Source organism: Terrapene carolina, unplaced genomic scaffold (genome assembly GCF_002925995.2).
Source record: "Terrapene carolina triunguis isolate 2854851 unplaced genomic scaffold, T_m_triunguis-2.0 Scaffold227, whole genome shotgun sequence".
Lineage (NCBI taxonomy): Eukaryota > Metazoa > Chordata > Testudines > Emydidae > Terrapene > Terrapene triunguis.
The window spans coordinates 603,686-621,204 of record NW_020664578.1 but is presented as its reverse complement, the minus strand read 5'-3'; the positions used below and the strand labels follow the sequence as shown (position 1 = coordinate 621,204).

General features: G+C 51.3%; 1 protein-coding gene across 1 annotated transcript; it reads right to left on the bottom strand.

Annotated features, from left to right (window-relative positions):
* Positions 1–858: 858 nt before the first annotated feature.
* LOC112105551 (T-lymphocyte surface antigen Ly-9-like) lies at positions 859–16,824 on the bottom strand. Its single transcript, XM_026656311.1, has 7 exons — positions 16,755–16,824; positions 10,075–10,416; positions 7,288–7,584; positions 6,257–6,370; positions 4,775–4,866; positions 3,523–3,620; positions 859–1,394 (listed from the first exon to the last, which is right to left on the bottom strand). The coding sequence occupies exons 1-6, from the start codon at positions 16,813–16,815 to the stop codon at positions 3,528–3,530; spliced, it is 999 nt and encodes a 332-aa protein (XP_026512096.1). The 5' UTR covers positions 16,816–16,824; the 3' UTR covers positions 859–1,394; positions 3,523–3,527.
* Positions 16,825–17,519: the final 695 nt, after the last annotated feature.

The following is a 17,519-nucleotide window of genomic DNA, read 5'->3' as shown; positions in this document are numbered from 1 at the left end:
GCTCCCCTGCACAACTTCCTAGCGAGCTCCTATACATCCCAATCTGCTCCCCACTCCGGCTAACACTGCACCCCTCCACCCCCAGCCAGGCCTCCCCCAAAGCCCCCATGCGGCAGCCCTGCAGATCCCTAGCCAACCACCCGGCCGTAGATCGCCCACTAGGACAACACTGTCCCCACCACCTTGTTCCCCCAACACATGAGCCCCTCCCCAAGGAATGAGCCCCTCACCCCCCCTCCGGTAACACCCCTCGGCTCCTGTTCTGCAACCCACCCGCTCGCCAGACACAAAGCCAGCCCTGACGGGGGCCAATGTCCCCGCTCAGAGAGGGGGCATGGGGCTGGTGGCAGGCTGCACGCCGCCCTGAGTGGGGAGGGGGAGGTGGATCCATCTCGCCAGCAGAAAGGATCAGGGCCCTGCCTCCCTCTCTGGCCCAGACCGGGGCTGCAGCAACAGGCAAGCAGCAGCCAACACCCCCCAGCACCCCCAAGGGCGACAGAAGCAAAGGGACAAAAATAAACATCCATCCGTCTAAGGCCAAGCCAAGCCCAGAGCCAATTCCAGCCAGCTGCTACCGCCAGCCTGTGTCCAGCCCTTGCAAGGTCACTGCAGCAGAACCAGGCCCAGCCCTCGGTTTCCCTGTTTCCGGGTAACTGCACCTGTGTTCCCTTGAGGGCCCGCACTTCAAGGTTTCCGACTCCCGGTTGTCACCTCTCCTGGGCGGAGACCCACATCTCGCTCCCCTCTGCCTGGGGGTTTTAAGGCTGCAGAGCCCCCTGGATCACAGTCGCGCTCTGCTTGGTCTCCAAGGACCATGACCAGTGTGTCACCTGCAGATACAAGCCACCACACCGCTCCTGCTGGGCAAGCGCCTTTATTCTTAAGGGAAAAGCATTACAGAGCAAACAGACGAAGACAATAGACTAACCTAGACACACGCTCAAAAGCGTCAGCCCCAACCTCGGGCTCTGGTAGGTTCAGTCCTTGAAAACCCACAACTGGGGTTTTCCCCCATGGTTACAAGTTCGTCTGTCTTAGATTCGGAACCAGAGCAGAGATTGGTCAGATCAGCTGTTTCCTTCTTGGCCTCACATCACATGTTAGCAGCAGACAATGAGGCGCTCCACAGGGCGTAGCTTTGAAAGGCTGGAGGGGTTTGCAGAACCAGAGTTGGGGGAATTTGCATGAACCTCTCCCTTGGGATTCCCCCAGGAAATCCACTCCCCTTGTCCCAAGGCACATTTTCCGCAGAGTCTTGCGAACTCCAAGGTCTTACATCTGCCACAGCTGCCCCCTCGAGAGGTGACATACGATCCCGACCCACAAGAAGACACACACTTTCCACCTCCTCCAAGGATGTTGCAGGACTTTGCCACACACTTTTCTTGGCGCGCCTATTTTGAAACAAAGCAGACAGAAACAATCATATTTTGCAAGGTCGCTGTGTGTGTATGCGCGCGGTGTGTGTGTGAGTGTCTTTTGCTCGGGAATCTCAAAGCACTTCAGCTGAGTTCTACACCAAACCCTTCCCTTGGTTTTACACAAAACCCCTCCCCTGGAGGTAAAGAAATCTCATTAACAGGAAGCACAGATGAGGAGTGAGTCAGGGGAAATAGGGAGTCCTGGTTTCCACGCTCCTCCTGCTCTAACCATTAGATAACACTCCTCTCCCTTAACTGGGCATACAACCCAGGAGCCCTGACTCCCAGTCCTCCCCCCAGCAGACCACATTCCTTTCCCAGAGGTGGGGACAGAACCCAGGAGCCCTGACTCCCAGCCTCCTGCTCTAATTCCAAGACAAAACTCTACCCCACGAGCTCTCGCCTCCTGCCACGGAGCAGATTTGTGGTTCTTTGAAAGTGGTGTGTGTGTGTCATCCATTTGGTGCTGACTGGTAACGTGGCCAAAAGTTCCACTCCCACTCGCAAGGCAAACACTGCTGAGCTGTTCCCAGGCCATCAGCCTGATGGATGAATTTAGCACCCCATGTGATTTATGGCGAGGGAAGTAAAAAAGGGAAGTTTGGGGGCAATACAACATGCTCTGTTCTCACAGTGTTTCCAGTGCAAGAGAGCCAGAGAATTCAGGGAAGCACCTACATTTTGGGCGGTGCTATTTCCCTGTTTCTCTCAGCGTCCCTGCCACATGACCTAAGGGTTTGTCTACACAAGGGGAAGTCATTCCAGATTAAGGCAGGGCGTGAAATTGAAGAGCTATAGATATTCCTATGTATCTCCCCGTATGGACATGAGCAGGGCCGACGAGGGGGGAGGGGGGGAGAAAGCCGGTACAAATTACCGGGGCCCGGCTTCCCCCGCCCCTCGTCGGCCCTGTTTAGCCGGTCCGCCCTTGCTGGGGGGCCCGAAAAAATTTTTTCACCAGGGCCCGAACCCGCTCTCGGCGGCCCTGGACATGAGAGAGTCTTATCCCAAATGAGCTTAATCCACTTCCAAAGCACTCTTACTCTGGAATTGGAACGTTCACATGGGGAACTATTCTGCAGTAGCTATTCCAGTTAATTTCCCCATGTGGAGAAGTCCTAATTTCTACACTAAGGCCCTGGCAACGTTCCCAAGTCTTAAAGTGGGTTTAACTACAATTGATGCCCACTTTAAGGACTCTTTAAGCAGCCATGGTGGTGCAAAGGGGACTTAGTGTCAATGAGAAATAGACCCATTATGCTGAGAACTGTATATTCCCCACAGGACACTTTGATTTGGAAATGCCACCACCGTGCCTCATGGGAGTTGTAGTGTGGGGGTCTCGTGCCCTCATTCTCCTGTATGGATCAGCCCTCTGGTTGGACAACATCTCCCACAATGCACCACAGTCGCCTCACTTGCTGATCGCCGGCTGTACACGTCCCATGGCCACGGTGCATCATGGGAAACGTAGTCTGGCTGGGGAGCCCAGCCTATACAGCAGAATGGGGGCATGAGGCAGCCAAACTATAAACCCCATGAGGCAACATGGTAGCATTTCCCAATCAACTTTTTTCCAGTTTTGTGGCGGATATATTTTTGTTTTCGGGTGTTCCGGTTTTTTGACAAAAAGTTGAAAATTTCCACAGAAAACCTACTTTCAACCTCCCTCAAATTCATTTCTGTCAAAAAAACAGGTTGCATGGAAATTTTTCAGCCAGCCTGATGTGTAGCACACCGTCCCCCCCCCACCCAAAAGCTCTCCCGAGGGTCCAGACAGAGGCCAAATCCCCTTTCATTTAGCCTGGCTGCTCGCAGGTCTAAATGCCGTTACAGACTGCACCAGGTCAGCCCCAGCCGTCCCACAATGCATGGAGATGCCTTTAGTCTCCCAGCATGCACTGTGGGATAGATACCCAGAGGGCATTGCAGCTGGACCAGCGCTAGCGTGGACAAACCCACCGCTGGTCAGGACAGCAGTCTGAACACATTTCTGGAGATCTTCGCTCAGAAACCAGTTCCACTCAACTAGCTCCATTAGGAATGGTTCACTTCTGTGGTGTAGACGCAGCCTGAGATCCACCCTAACCACAGCTCTCACCTGGCCTAGGTAACCTGCTCAGAGGGGCCAGCTGGGACCACTCGGATCTGATCATAGATGGTGGTGATGGGTGTTCTCTCGCTCGGGAAGCCAGGGTCCTAAGAGAACAAGAAGAAAAGCCCTAATTCGTTGTCCTGTCTTTGTTGGTTAGTTAGCCCGAACTGGAAATGGCTCTTCATTCATTGAAGGCCCTTAGGAGCTGGGCGTGTGTCCCTGAGTTCGGTAGCTGCATAGATCAATGAAGAGGGAATTCCACAATGAGTCACAGTCATTTATCTCCTTGCCAGACACACAATAAATAAGACCATTTTTGTCTTCGAGGAACAATGGTCTTGTGTCTAAGGGGAATCATGGGCAACGGGAAATACCCTCAGTCATACTGGGCTAGATCTTTACTCAGAGGTTGCTCAGTCCTCACTCACTGCAACTCCTATTGCTGTCAGTGGGAGTTTTCCCTACGTAAAAATTCTAGATTATGTAGAAATTCCAATTTTGCCCACCACTGAAATGCAGCCACCTCTGGGGTGGAGGTGTAGCAGCTGTTTCGCATCACACAGCAACACAGTTCAGAGATCGCTGGCTCAGCTCTGAAATGCAGCCACCTCTGGGGTGGGGTGTGGCAGCTGTTTAACAACCACACAGCAAAACTGCTCAGTAGTTTAGGACAGGAAGTGAAGAAGAAACCCCTATCTCCGAAACATCAGGGAGAGTTTGGGAGGCAGAAGGGAGTTACTCAAATCCAAGGATACATAAATAACAGACTGGAGACAGGAGCGAGACTGACACCCTTCCTGGTGTGCGTCATGGGAGCACATTTACCAGAAGCTGTTATCTCTGTAGGGAAACAACAGCTGGCAACTCCGATATTATCTCACAGCAGCTCAGGATGCTGCTTCCGAACCAGTCACTCTCCAGCAAACAATGCTGATTAATATCGTGCAGGGTCACAGCCCCATCAGTGCAATTTCCTGTGGTTACCAAGGTTCCAGATTATTTGAAACAAAAATTGCCAGCAAAGTACAAAGGCCTGAAGGCCAGCGCGGAGGTGCTCAGAGTCAGGGGTGCTGCAGATTGCCCAGGTGAGCTGGCCGGGTCACCCCGCGACCAGGAGAACGTGTGCTGCTGCGGGGTGCTCTGGGGCCAGTGTGATGCAAGCCCACAAGCTGTTCGGTCATTAAGCCCGGCCCTAGAGGTGCCGGGGCCCTAAGGGAGAACTGAAGGCTGCTGGATAACTCCCCCTACGGGAACTCACCTGGTCGTCCCCCTCCGGAGGGCTCCTCCTCTTGATCTCAGCATAGTGGGGCTCTGAAAGACATTCCTCCTCTGGGACCGTGGGGACAGCAGCTTAGGGGAGAACGTGAGACAGATCATTATCCTACATTGAGAGGCTGTGGGGGACCCTGCCGGGTCTGGGGATGCGGTGACCACGTCCCAGCACTAATAATCCCCACTGAGGGCCAGATAGTAATTATCCTCTTTTACAGATGGGGAAACTGAGGCACAGAGGAGGGCAGTGACTTGCACAAGGTCACCCAGCAGGTCAGGGAACAGAACCACAGGTCTCCTGAATCCCAGTCGAGTGCGCTATCCACTAGGCCACACTGCCTCCCAGAGTCTGCTCTCACGTACACTGGCCTGACTCTGAAGTCAGTCCAGCGACGCTGATGCATTGACCCTTTCAGTGCAATTACTGCAGATCTGCCCCAGCGTAGCTGAGATCAGCGCTTGCCTCTTTGTGTCTGTCCCCTCCCCCCCGGGATCCTGCCCAGTCTTGGGCGTGCCAGACCCAGGCCGGCTGCATGGGGGAGTTTTCCCCTCTGTGAAGGAGGATACTGATCGTGGCCCGTCTCACAGGCACTGCTGCAGCAATGTATACAACGGATGGTTGCGTGGCAGCTGGGGACTGAGCCAGGGATCGAACCGAGGACCTCCAGAGCTAAACGCCAGAGCGGCTACAGGTTCATCAGAGCGGCCGTACTGAGTCAGCCCAATGGCCCAGCTAGCCCAGCCTCCTGTCTCTGACAGTGGCCGGTGCCAGACGCTTGAGGGAATGAACAAGACGGGAGAACTGTTGCGTGATCCAACCCCTGTCGTCCAGCCCCCGCTTAGCTTGAGCTAAAGTTCTCCAGGAGGAGCCACAAGAGAGAGGGCCCAGTACCACACTCCCCCCTGTGGGTTACACATGCAAAACGCTCCGGGAACCGCATGCTACAAAGCGTTATTAGTTTAAACACATCTTGAACGGAAATGTTAACACAATGCCAGCCGTGACTACCAGCTGTAACCCTTTAGTAGCCCCATTGGCTATAGTACGACTCCTCTCACCGGTCAGCATTACATGGAGCAATAAACATTCGTATGTTGACCCCCCCTATCATGGACTGTCCAGCGGTTTTGAACCTACGGCGTTCACCTCCAAAACACAATAGTCTCCCACTTGAGCTAAAGGAGTCACTCCAGTAGCTGGTAACAGTAGAAGGCTTTTATCAACCATCCATTGGAGAAGGAGGCAACCCACACTTTACATGTATGTTCCATGTGCCAGATTGGACCTTTACTGTATAACATTAAAGAGAAGAGAACAAACAGTGTAACCATAAAATACAGGAAAGTGTGGGAGGGGAAAGTGGCTGGCGGAATTACTCATGAATTAGTTAATAATCAGCAATTCTTTATTTGTGACCCATCAGCTGAGTGGGGCCATTAGTGTTTCTGTAAGAAGGAAGTTACCTACCTTGGCCGACTGGCTTTTTCCTCCTTTTCTTCCATAGCCACATCCCGACACAGGCTGCGGTGACGACGATCAGCCCAACGCAAAGAGGCCCCATCCACATGGCTGTGTCTGTGTCTGTGGCGACAGATCAGAAATACATGACGCGTTGCCCAGCTCGACGCCGACCGGGAAAACACAGGACAAGGCAGCGTCCCCAGAACACCACACCGGAGCCGGGCTGGCTGCGCGTGGGAAAAAGGATCGACGGCTCGTTGTCTAGCACTTGATCCCACGCCTGTGGTACCCTTTCTATTGGCTCCAGTGGACTTTGGATCCAGACCATACGGCCAGGTGCTTTGTAAATAAGACACCAAGGTCCTTGCCCTAAAGCGCTGGCAATCTGAATACACCCTAGAGCCGTACGTTTTAAGGCCAGAACGGACCAATCGGATCACATAGGCTGACTTCCTGACCCGTGACCTAAAACTCAGACTTCTTAGCGTACGTCTACACCACAATTCAAAACTCGTGGCTGGCCCGAGCCAGCAGACTCAGCTCGCAGGGCTCGGGCTATGGGACTGTTTAACTGCAGCATAGATGTCCGGGCTTGGGCTCTAGGACCCTGAGAGGTGGGAGAGTCCCATAGCCCGAGACAGAATGTCTCCATGGCAATAAAACAGCCCCCTGGCCCGCGCCCCTGGCCCTTGCCCCGGGCATCTGAGTCAGCTGGCATGGGCCAGCTGTGGGTTTCTAGCTGCAGTGTAGACACCCCCTAAGTGCCAGGGCACCGGGCCTTAGCTGAGGTTTCTGCAAGAGGAGGATTGGCTGCGTGCATTGTTGTGACCGTCTCTGTTGGAGGAAACAGGATTTGTGTGCAGTCTTTAAACAAAGAAATGACACTGGAAAATACCCGGGCTCCGCCTCATTGATTCCTCCTGCACCAAGCAGTTCAGCTGTCCTGCCAGACCCCGAATTCTGCTGCGGCTCGGCAGAGGGGCGACCCTATATTAAGTAATAAAAGGCAAGGTTGGGAGGGGCTGTAAATCCCTCACCTCTGCTTTGGCAGATGCTCTGCAGGTCAAGAGAGATGCTCTGCTGGTCCATGGGGTTGCTGGCCGTGCAGGTGAAGGTGGAGTTCCAGAGGTTGGGCTGCAGAGACAGACGGAGGGTCCTGGCATCCGGGCTGAGCTGGTACCGCTTGGAATCGCCCAGGTCTCGGGGTGGGTTCCCTCTACTCCAGGAGACGTTAACCTCTTCCCTGCCAGACACCTGACACTGCAGAGTGACATTGCACCCAGCTGCCGTGCTGGAGAGCGAGTGACTCTTTATCTCCGGCGCTGGCACCGGCTCTGTGTTGAAATCACAAAAAAAACCTTTATCCCAGAATCCCAGCAATGCCGGGCTGGAAGGGCCCTCAGGAGGACGTCTAGTCCCACCCCCGGCGCTGAGGCAGGGCCAAGTCAGCCTAGACCAGGCCAGATTGAGCCCATTATACGTCTCCTACCTCCAGTGGACACGGAGAACAACCGATCCCGGCCTCTTTATCGCAGCCCTTCACGTGTTTGAAGACTGTCGGGTTCCCCCACACCCCGGTCTTCCTTTCCCAAGACTAGACATGCCCAGTGTTCATAACCTTTCCTCACAGGTCGGGTTTCCTGAACCTTGTGTCATTTTAGTTGCTCTCCTCTGGACTCTCTCCAATTGGTTCGCATCTTTCCTACAGTGTGGCGCCCAGGACTGGACACGGGACTCCAGCTGAGGCTTCACCAGCGCTCGGTAGAGCGGGACAGTGACCTCCCGGGTCTGACCTACGCCGCTCCTGTTCAGACACCCCCGAGGGATATCAGCCCTTTTCACAACTGCATCACACTGCTGACCCATATTCACTTTGTGACCCAGCTCAGCAGTTCTGCCGCCCAGTTAGTCAGTCCCTGTTCTGCACCTGCTTTTCCCTGCCTACGTGAAGGCAGGCCCTGCAGGTGACGGAGCTGCCCGAGTGCCAGCTGGCAAGTCACCCGCCGTGTCCAAGCAATAGCAGGATGAACCTGCAGCGCTCGAGTCACCCCAGCCGGGCAGAGCTGTGCTTATCAGAGCCGGATACTCCCCGAGCAGGATGGCAGACAGAGCTTCCATCGTCCTCTGCCCCCAGCGACTCCCCCCAGTGGAGGCAGCCGTAAGCCCCACCAGCGGCCCCACCGAGACCCCCTCCACGAGAGGCTGCATCCAGGCTTCCTCTGCCAGCCCGGCTATGGCTCTCCCTGGCATGATGCCCTGTACTGGGGGCTACTGGCCTCCTATGATCCCCACCCTGGAGTGGGTAACAGCCTGCTGCACCTTGAATTGCTGCAACCTTCCCCCCCGGGAGAATTCCTCTCTCTGGGACCCTGGCACCCGCTCTGGGCCAGCTTGGTTAACGTACCCTCCACTGGGGGGAATGGAATCGACAACAGCGCTAGCCTCCCTCGCTCCACGGGCAGGAGCCCAGCGAGCTCCCATGGGCCCGGGGAAGGTAGAGTCTGACCAGCCCCAAAGCGATGGAGTCCCCGGGGGATCACTTGGCCGAGGGGTCAGCGGAGAAGGGAGGGGAGCTGACTCGTCCCAGAAGCCACATACGTGTGTCCCAGACTAACGGGCCTAATTGTCCTTGTGGGGTGTGGACAGCCCAGCTCGGGGCCCCGTGAGTGCTGGGCGTTTGGCCAGGACGCAGGGGAAGGGTGACTGAGGCTAACGCAGGCAATCGGGGTCAGATTCATAACCCAGATCTACCCCCAGCCGCTCTCCCAGCTGCCAAGGCCAGGCAGGGCTCTGCTCACAGAATACTGCCCCACACCAAGGGCAGCGGCGCAGATGACCTGGGTATAAGCTCAGGATGGGTGGCTGAATAGGGAGGATCATAGAGTAACGATAGATACAGAGACAGAGCGATGGATAGTCAAGCCCCTGCTCATGGTCCCTTCTGACCTTGGAGTCTATGAGTCTATCATGAACCTCTAGTGCGACCTCCTGCCCATCGCAGGCCACAGAACCTCACCCACCCTCTCCCACAACAGACCCCTCACCTCTGGCTGAGTTAATGATGGATAAATAGAGAGATGATCCCTAGGTAAACAGACTTTTCTTTTCCCCTTTTCCTCACTGCACTAAGGTTTTATTGCCCATCAAGAGCCATAATTTGTCTCATTTCACAGGTGGCAGCTGTTCTGTTTTTCTAAATGTGGGTTTTATGGAAACTGATAAGCTTATTTGTATTAGAAACATACAGGAAGATTACGGAGAAGTTTAACGGAGATGGGCTGAAACCTGATCCTGGCGTCTGAACCCCTTTGGGTTTCAGAGACTCAGTGTGAATCGCTGGATTCATCCTTGAGATTTTGGTTCTAGGTTGGACCCTGTAAGGAAAAGGGGCTGATTTCCCAATGCTGATTCAGACACAATCAAAATCCATCAGGAACAGTCAGTCCCATGAGATTTTGGCCTAAGATGGCAGAAATCTCTCTGAACGTCTTATCTCACTAGAATTCATCCATGCTGGACTGAAATGTGAGAACGGCCCATCCTGACGTGACCTTGAACCCGTGGCACCTCTTGTGGTGCAGAGGAGACAGGACTGAGTTGTGAGGGGTATGAAGGGGATATTTTAGTGAGGCTGCTGCACATGGACAGATCCTGTGGTTCCCCTTAAGCCCTATTTTGAAGGAGTAAATGGTGCAGAGACCTTGCGCTGGTCCCTCTGCACGGGGTGAATTTCACCTACGTGCCCAAAAATCAGAGCTTCAACCACTACCCTTGTATTTCTGGAAACTGGGTTCCAGCTAAGAAATCGATTTGTCGTCACTTACCATAGACCGCGAGGAGAAAGGTCTGTTCCTCCACAGTTGCTGGTACTATCTTAATCCGGGCCTCATAAACTCCACTATCGTTTAGCTCCAGAGCCCTGATCCTCAGTGAGGTCTCGTCGTACCTTTCTAGTCTCTGCTTAAATCTGTCGTTAGGATCGGGTCGCTCAAACTTCCCCCCACTGATCTCAGCCAGCTGAATCGTCACACCTGACCCAGCATGAAAGCTCCATTCGATTTTGTTCACCTTTCTCCCGGGGGATAGGTCCACAGACAGCACGACCGATCCTCCCAGAATCCCATTCACCTGGCGGCGCGGTGTCGGTGCTTGGCTAATTACGATGCCTAAAAAAATGCAAAACCAACCAATCCTCCACCAAAAAGGATTGTGATATTTTATCAGGATGCTGCTGAATATGAACAGCTAAAGCTGTCACTTCTTTCTCTAACGCTTTGGAATTAAACACAGGGCGGACGGGCACGTGGAGGACAAGAACGAAGGAGTTAACAGGATATTCGATCCCTTCACCGGGTATTTCTTACAGATAAGGCACAGACAGGCGGCGAGTGGTGAGAACATGTCATTCACACCCACCCACCCAATTTCACATTCATCCTTAAATATAACTTAGGCTCTCCCCAGGTTTTTAAATTGTATTTGAGAATCAAGAATAGTTTGTTCTCTGCAACAGAACCTATATTTCTTATACACCAACACAGGTTTTATCTATTGCAGCCATCCCACGAATGGTAGGTAACCAATAAAATAACTACGTTTTTCACTTGTAGTCTGTAGTGTCATTTTGGTCTCTCTTATAATTTGATATCTAAGGTAATTCTGCTGGTGTTAAATACACCTCATTTCACCCCCAGTCTAAAAGGCGCTGGGCGTATTATCTTGCTACACACATTTGTTCTTGGTGGTTCCTTCCATGGTCTCCCTAATTAATTACTGCAATTTCAATGGGAAGGAGGCTCCTTCTTCACTGACTTCCTCCCCTAAACTACTGCTGTGTTGCTGTGCGCTGTTGAACAGCTGCCCTGCTCCACCTCAGAAGCAGTCGCATTACAGTGGTTATTCGTTATTATTATTTCTAGTTCACCGGCACCTAGCAGCCCCAGTTGAGATCAGGGCCCTATTGTGCTAGGCTGGGGACGGGGAGCAGAGCAGGTTTTCAGAAGAGCTCTGTATGTTGGGAGCAGAGCTCTTGTGAAAAATCCAGTCCTGTAGATCTTGAGTCTAGAGCCTTCTCCACACACCTCTCCTTCCTCCCAGGAAGGACCAACTTCTACCTACAGGCCCAAATCACCTCACCCTTACGCAGGCACAGCTGCCATTAACTTGACTCTTAAGGGGAGTTTTGCCTGAGTAAGAACTGCAGGATTTGGCCCGTATTTTATAAAGAGCGCTAGGATGAAACCGGCCGCATGAAAAGTCAGGTCTTCGTGAATTTCAGTCTCAACTGAGCCTGCGTTCTTTGTCTGCCATGCTGCCCTTTGAGGGAGAAGCGACAGATGCGATTGCGTATTGAAAGGAAAATCAAGTGACCACATCACAGAGTTTATTCTGCATTAACTCTTCCAGTGGCCAAAATTATAAACTGCTTGTTTCCTGTATTGCAGAGACATTTCCGCGCTCAGAGTCAGGAGAGGGGGGTTTGTGGGGGCTGGGTTGTGCTTTTCTCACCCTTACTGGCCACTGGTAATTTCTTCTCAGCCTCAGCTCAGTTATTTGAATCTCGCCCCCCCGGAAACTGATCTTGATCTACGACCGAGGCCGATTTGGTTTGCAAAGCACAAGCTGAAATGGCTAGCCAAATGCACGACCAAACAAACCACACAGTATGTAATAGAAGCACATGCGACACGCGTTTCCTCACGTGAGATGCCTAGATTTACTGCTTGGGATCTGCAAACATGCTTCCCCCTCTCCGAAATAGTCGTTTAGCTGTGTGGAAAAGGGCCAGGGCGTGATTCTCATAGAGGGCAGGGCGTTCACTGCAAAATATCTATCTACCTGCACAGATATAGCTCTAGATAGCTGCATGTGTTCTTACCTCGGCTTCCCATAGCCACGCAGGCAGAGCCGCTCGGGTTTTCACCCCAGAGAAAAGCAGAATTGCCGTGTGTGTGTTCACTGCTATTCTAACTGGAGCTCGCTCAGCTGAGTTCACTACACACCTTCGGGGCCGGATTTACGGGCAGGCGACCCGGGCGACCCCCTTGAGTACCGGGCTTGGGGGCGCTGGGCTCGGGGGGGCTGGTTTTGTTGTTAGCGACAAAAGGGGCAAATAGAACGTTTGAAGTAAAATGTTTCGGGTTCTGTAGGTGGATTCATTTGTCATGTTCGGACATTTCAGTTAGTCTTAAAATGAAGCTGTTTCTCTAAGCTTAGAGGAAATTAATTTTGTATTGGCTTATATACGGCATGAATAAATATAGATTTATATAGCTTGCAAATTTATCATCCTATATGACAGGGATAAATCGTGCATGCAAATTGTGCGAAGTCATGAAATGGGCTACAAATGCCGGACAAAACAAGGCATTCAAAAGTATAATACATGGAGGGGGGGCGCCGAAGACACTCCTCGCCTGGGGCGCCATTTGGTCTAGGGCTGGCCCTGCACATCTTTCTGTGCAGTGGAGACATACGCGTACACTGAAGCAACTTGAGCCTGCTCTAGCTGTGGAAAGGGGCCTTCAAATTGGCACAAATATAATTGACACTAATTTGAATGTCTCTTGACGCTGCCGGAGCGGAGTAAAGGGCCTAGGGTGCGTCTACACTGGAGCTGTAGGTGTCCAGTTCAGGCAGCCGTACCTGTGCGAGCTCAGATCAAGCTAACAGCGGGGCTGTGACCTCACAGGTTCGTAGCTCGGATTTCAGACGGGATCCCACATGGGCCGCACCCAGGCAGGCTGTTTTTAGTGCACCAGCTTGATCACAGCTAGTGGGGGTACATCTACCCGAGCCTCCAGCGCCAGTGCAGGTGTACCCCCACGGCATGTCTACACAACAAACAAAACCCGGCAGCAGCAAGTCTCAGAGCCTGGAACAACTGACTTGGGCTGGCGCTGCAGGGCTCAAAATAGCTGTGTAAACATTCGGGCTCGGGCTGGAGCCAAGGCTCGGAGACCCTCCCCGCTTGCGGGCTCCAGCCCGACCCCAAACATCTCTGCTGCTTTTCTAGCCCAAGAGCCTGAGTCAGTGGACCCAGGCTCTGAGACTCGCTCCCACTGGTCCTTTTCTGCTGTGTAGACGTACCCGGAGTGCGAATGAGAATCAGGCTCTAGGATTTTAAGCAGTGCTTCATTTGTGCCAGGGCTTGCCAAGGCTGAGACCCGGCACCTCTGGGCTTGGCAGTTCAGAGCCCCGGCACCTCTGGGCTGGGCAGTTCAGAGCCCCGGCACTGCTGGCCTTGCTGCATCAGTTATGAAAGTACAAAAATTGCTTGAGCTCCGGCACCTCTTCCATTACAAACTAAGCCCTGGTTTTAAGGGTTTGAAGAGTTAGTGGTGATGCAATGACCAGAGTCCCGTCCGCCCCATGGGCATGGCTGCGTTACACACATGCCGCGTTACTATCTACCTTTTATTTAGAAATGGGACCAATCCAGAACCATTGATCCTAACTCCCTTCAATTCTCAGATGTTCCGATCTACAACCAGATTTCACAGCTGGGGCCTCCCTCAGTACAAACTGGATCAGAACCAGATCAGAGCCCCTTCGCATTGTGAGCAAGTGAACACACAGCTCTTGGCTTGGGCCAGATGTAGATCTGATCCTTAACAACAAGTCATTAATTAACGGTTCATTAGTAGGGGGTTTCTAGGGAGCCATTACATTCATTAAACGAGAATGTTTCTACAGCTGATCAACAGGCCCTGGCGAGAACACAAGCGCTGACCCGAACAGCTGCCATCCCTCAAGACAGGATGGAATTTCAAGGGCCCACCGATCAGTCTGTATTTTTGCAGCCAAAATTATAGACGGGCCCAACCGAACCCCAGATCCAAGGATCCTGAACTCTGGGGCATTCGAATTCCAGGTCCCGCTGTGTCTAACTGGGTCCCCCCTCGATACAAAATGAGAGGCTGTGGGGTAACAGTGTGCTCCGGCACACTGCTAACAGGGACAACCAGTGATCCTACAGAAGCCCTAAAACCTGGCTGGAGGCTGTGGTGATGGGCAGCATATTAAAGAGGAAGAAGCGTGCATGCCAGCCAAGCATTTGGCTGGATACATGATCCTTTCCCTATAGACATGCCTCCCTCGCCCTCAGGTTACACCATGAACTTTACGTCTGCAAGGAACAGGGCTTGAGACGGAGGCCACGTCTACACGGGATACTGGTTGGTGCACAATACCGGCAAAGCGCTCCTAGGGCGGACATGGCTGATCGCAGCTAAGCTGCGCTTTTGCCGGGATCGCTTATTCCACCATTCCTGAATCACACCAGATATGCTGGTAAAACTGTGTCTACACCAGCGGCTTTTGTAGGTCAGGGATCACCCCTCCTCCCACCTCTGGTATAGATGCATCATTGCAAAGGCCGGCAAAGCCACTACTTGCACTGGTAGCATTTAACCCTGCTTGGAACTGGGGTAAACGGCATTGGTGTAAATGGTATAGAGCGGTTTGCCCAGCCTACAGGCAGGGTTTGCCAGTTTGCAGACACCCCGGTGATCTGGGGGGAATTCAGGGCAGTGGGCTGGCTGGAGTCAGTACAAATCCCCCCGTGTGAACCAAAATGTACTTTCTTTTCATGAAAGAGCAGTTCTCCAGCAGTCATATCACCTGCTAGACAAAGCTCACTTGCGCTGGTCACAAGTAGCAATATTATATGATAACGATTGAAATAATTATGTAAATTAGACTGGCGCCAGCTACACCCGGGGTGTCCGACGCCAGATCTCAGCCAGGGGAGTCCAGCAAATGAGGTTCTGTTTCTCTCTCTTTCTCCTTTCGTACTACACAGTGTCAAAGACGAGTTAGAAATTGTTGGGGGGTTTTTTAAACTCCCAGCTCTGTTATTAGGGTGTCCTCATTGAAGATCCGCTTCTCCAATTTGCTTTCAATGTAGAAGAAAAATTCTACCTCAATCCCAGAGCTAACTCACCCGGTGTGAGACCGAGAGACTTTTTCTGCATTTCAGGGGGTGTGAAATGATATAGTCACAGTTTTCTGAATATAGTTTTTTGACCATTTTTTATTCTTGCTATAATTTCCTCATAGAAATTGGATGGATGGATGGATGGATGGATGGATGGATGGATGGAAAAGAAAGGACAGAGTCTATAATGGAAACTCAGCTGTAACCTTAACTACGGAGTCCTATCACTCCATAATCTAGCAGACCAGATAAACTTTTCCATCTTTAGTCTCCTCTTCCCATGGAGCAGGAATCCCCGTCCCATTTAGCAACATGGCATGGGCAGAAAGACCAGACCCTGTTAGCTTAGAACCTGCGATCTAGACATTTGCCAATCTCAGGGGTAAAATATCTTTTATCAAATGAAGAAATGAAGAAAACATCAGTTAAAATTTCTTTCCTTCTCAAACGATTCTTTGACCAAATTACAAGCACAGCAAGTAACATTAATCCAAAAATATATTCAGAAAATGTGAGAGTATCATTTAAAGCCCTTATGATTTATTCTGTAGGTCTCCCTTCCAATCGGTTCCACACACATCTGGATGCCCCAGGGCTTGGTTTAATTGTCCTAGGAGCAGTTTTAAGACAAAAGACATCAAAATCTAGGTGTACGAATAGCATGAGAGGTGCTTAGACAGAGGCAGACAGGCATTCTATACATTTGTAACTCTCAAATCCATTAAACTTTTTGTTTCTCTAGCACTTTCCAAACGTCCCCATTTTCTGACATTCTACGGAAAGTTATTTTTTTGAAAGGGCAGCAGTGGATCAGAATAAAGAATAAATAAAACACTGATATGAACCTTCTGGCTTATTTTTGGGTCTCTGCTTACTATAGCTTGTATTGTAAATCTCTCTAAATATACGACAGCATCTAAAACCTAAAGTACCTAGAGCTTTTGAGCACATTAATACAAACAAATAAGCGAATTGAATAAATCCACAGGAAAATCCAAATGGGTTACAGGCATAAAAAAGCAGCACAGATCAACCCTCTTTCATCCTCACAGCCAGTCAAAAAATGAACAGTGCACAGAAATCAAGGTTTTCCAAGGTCTTCGGTTACTTTTGTTTGACAATTGTCAGAAGATTTTTTGATTGATAAGATTCCAACTTCCCTCTCCAATGTTTCATGCCACTTGCCCTGCCTGTTTTCTAGATCCCTAGAACTAAACTTCATTTGGTGATAAAAGAGTTACAAACTAGTGAGCATTTTAAATAGGTTTAGTGACTCACCAGATATTATTTACCAAATAATTATTCCGATAATAATCAGCCAATGGTCACTGACCATTCACTTCTCCCCTGTTGATTCTAAACTATTGCACATATAGAGACAGTAGCTGCTCTGAGTGCATGCACATAGGATAATTTGCTAAAGAATCTAGTTACTCCCTGCAACCATATGGTTAATGAACCTTGAATCTCCAGCATTTGCTACTGAAGAAAAACTCCTGCTTCCCTGCCCACCTGTGGGTCTTTCCCCTGAGTTGGTAGATTTTCAGCCAGTGATTAGTCACTTACCTGCCAAGAAACTGATCAGCGTCAGGAGCAGTAAGGGGACAGAGGGGCGTCTCACCTCCATGTCTTCATCTTTGCCTGTAGCTGAAACTAAGCACTCAAGCTGCGAATACAGGGGGAAGTGCAGCACATAGGACACACCCTGCCATTCTCACCATTAGACAAACACTGGGGGTGGTCTGGGAATATGCATAAATAAATAAAATGGCTAGCAAGTAGTTAACCAAGCGTGCAGATCAGACTGTCAGCCACCAAGCAGTTCAGAATTGGACCTCATCACTAGTCAGCCACATTATTGCACCCTGTCTTGTGTAAAGTGATCACCAGTCTCACGCAGACGTGACAGAAATGAGCACTGGGGTATTTCAGCATCAACATCTGGACATTTCTACTCAATGTAAACGTCGCCTTAGTTGACTCTATTTTCATCTTTTCTCTTCGGGCCAGGTGAATCAGAAAGGCAGCCTGGCTCGTCACGCTGATCAAACAAAATGGCCCCAAGGTAGCTTTGCCTGCGTTTGCTTTCCACAGAGACGCTGGCAGCCACATTGATTGGCAGGATATTTCTGCTAGCTACCAGAAATATTGGACAGCCATGGCTCCTATCACCCCAGCGTTAGAGCGCCTCCCACACGTAGATCAATTATCCCCATCAGACGGGGACCCCGTTGTCTCCTTTCTACATGCAACTCTCTTGGCATTAGTGAGGTTTGAACTTGAGATCTTCAAGGGAAGACCTCCACGTCTTGAGCTAAAGGCCTTAGGATA

Bases quoted from the DNA above. Each gene is read 5' to 3' on its own strand.
- LOC112105551 (XM_026656311.1), bottom strand. From the start codon at position 16,815: ATGGAGGTGAGACGCCCCTCTGTCCCCTTACTGCTCCTGACGCTGATC. The intron at 7,585-10,074 runs GTAAGTGACGAC...ATTTCAACACAG, and splicing joins CTTTCTCCTCGCGGTCTATG to AGCCGGTGCCAGCGCCGGAG. The intron at 4,867-6,256 runs GTAGGTAACTTC...TTCTCCCCTAAG, and splicing joins GAAAAAGCCAGTCGGCCAAG to CTGCTGTCCCCACGGTCCCA.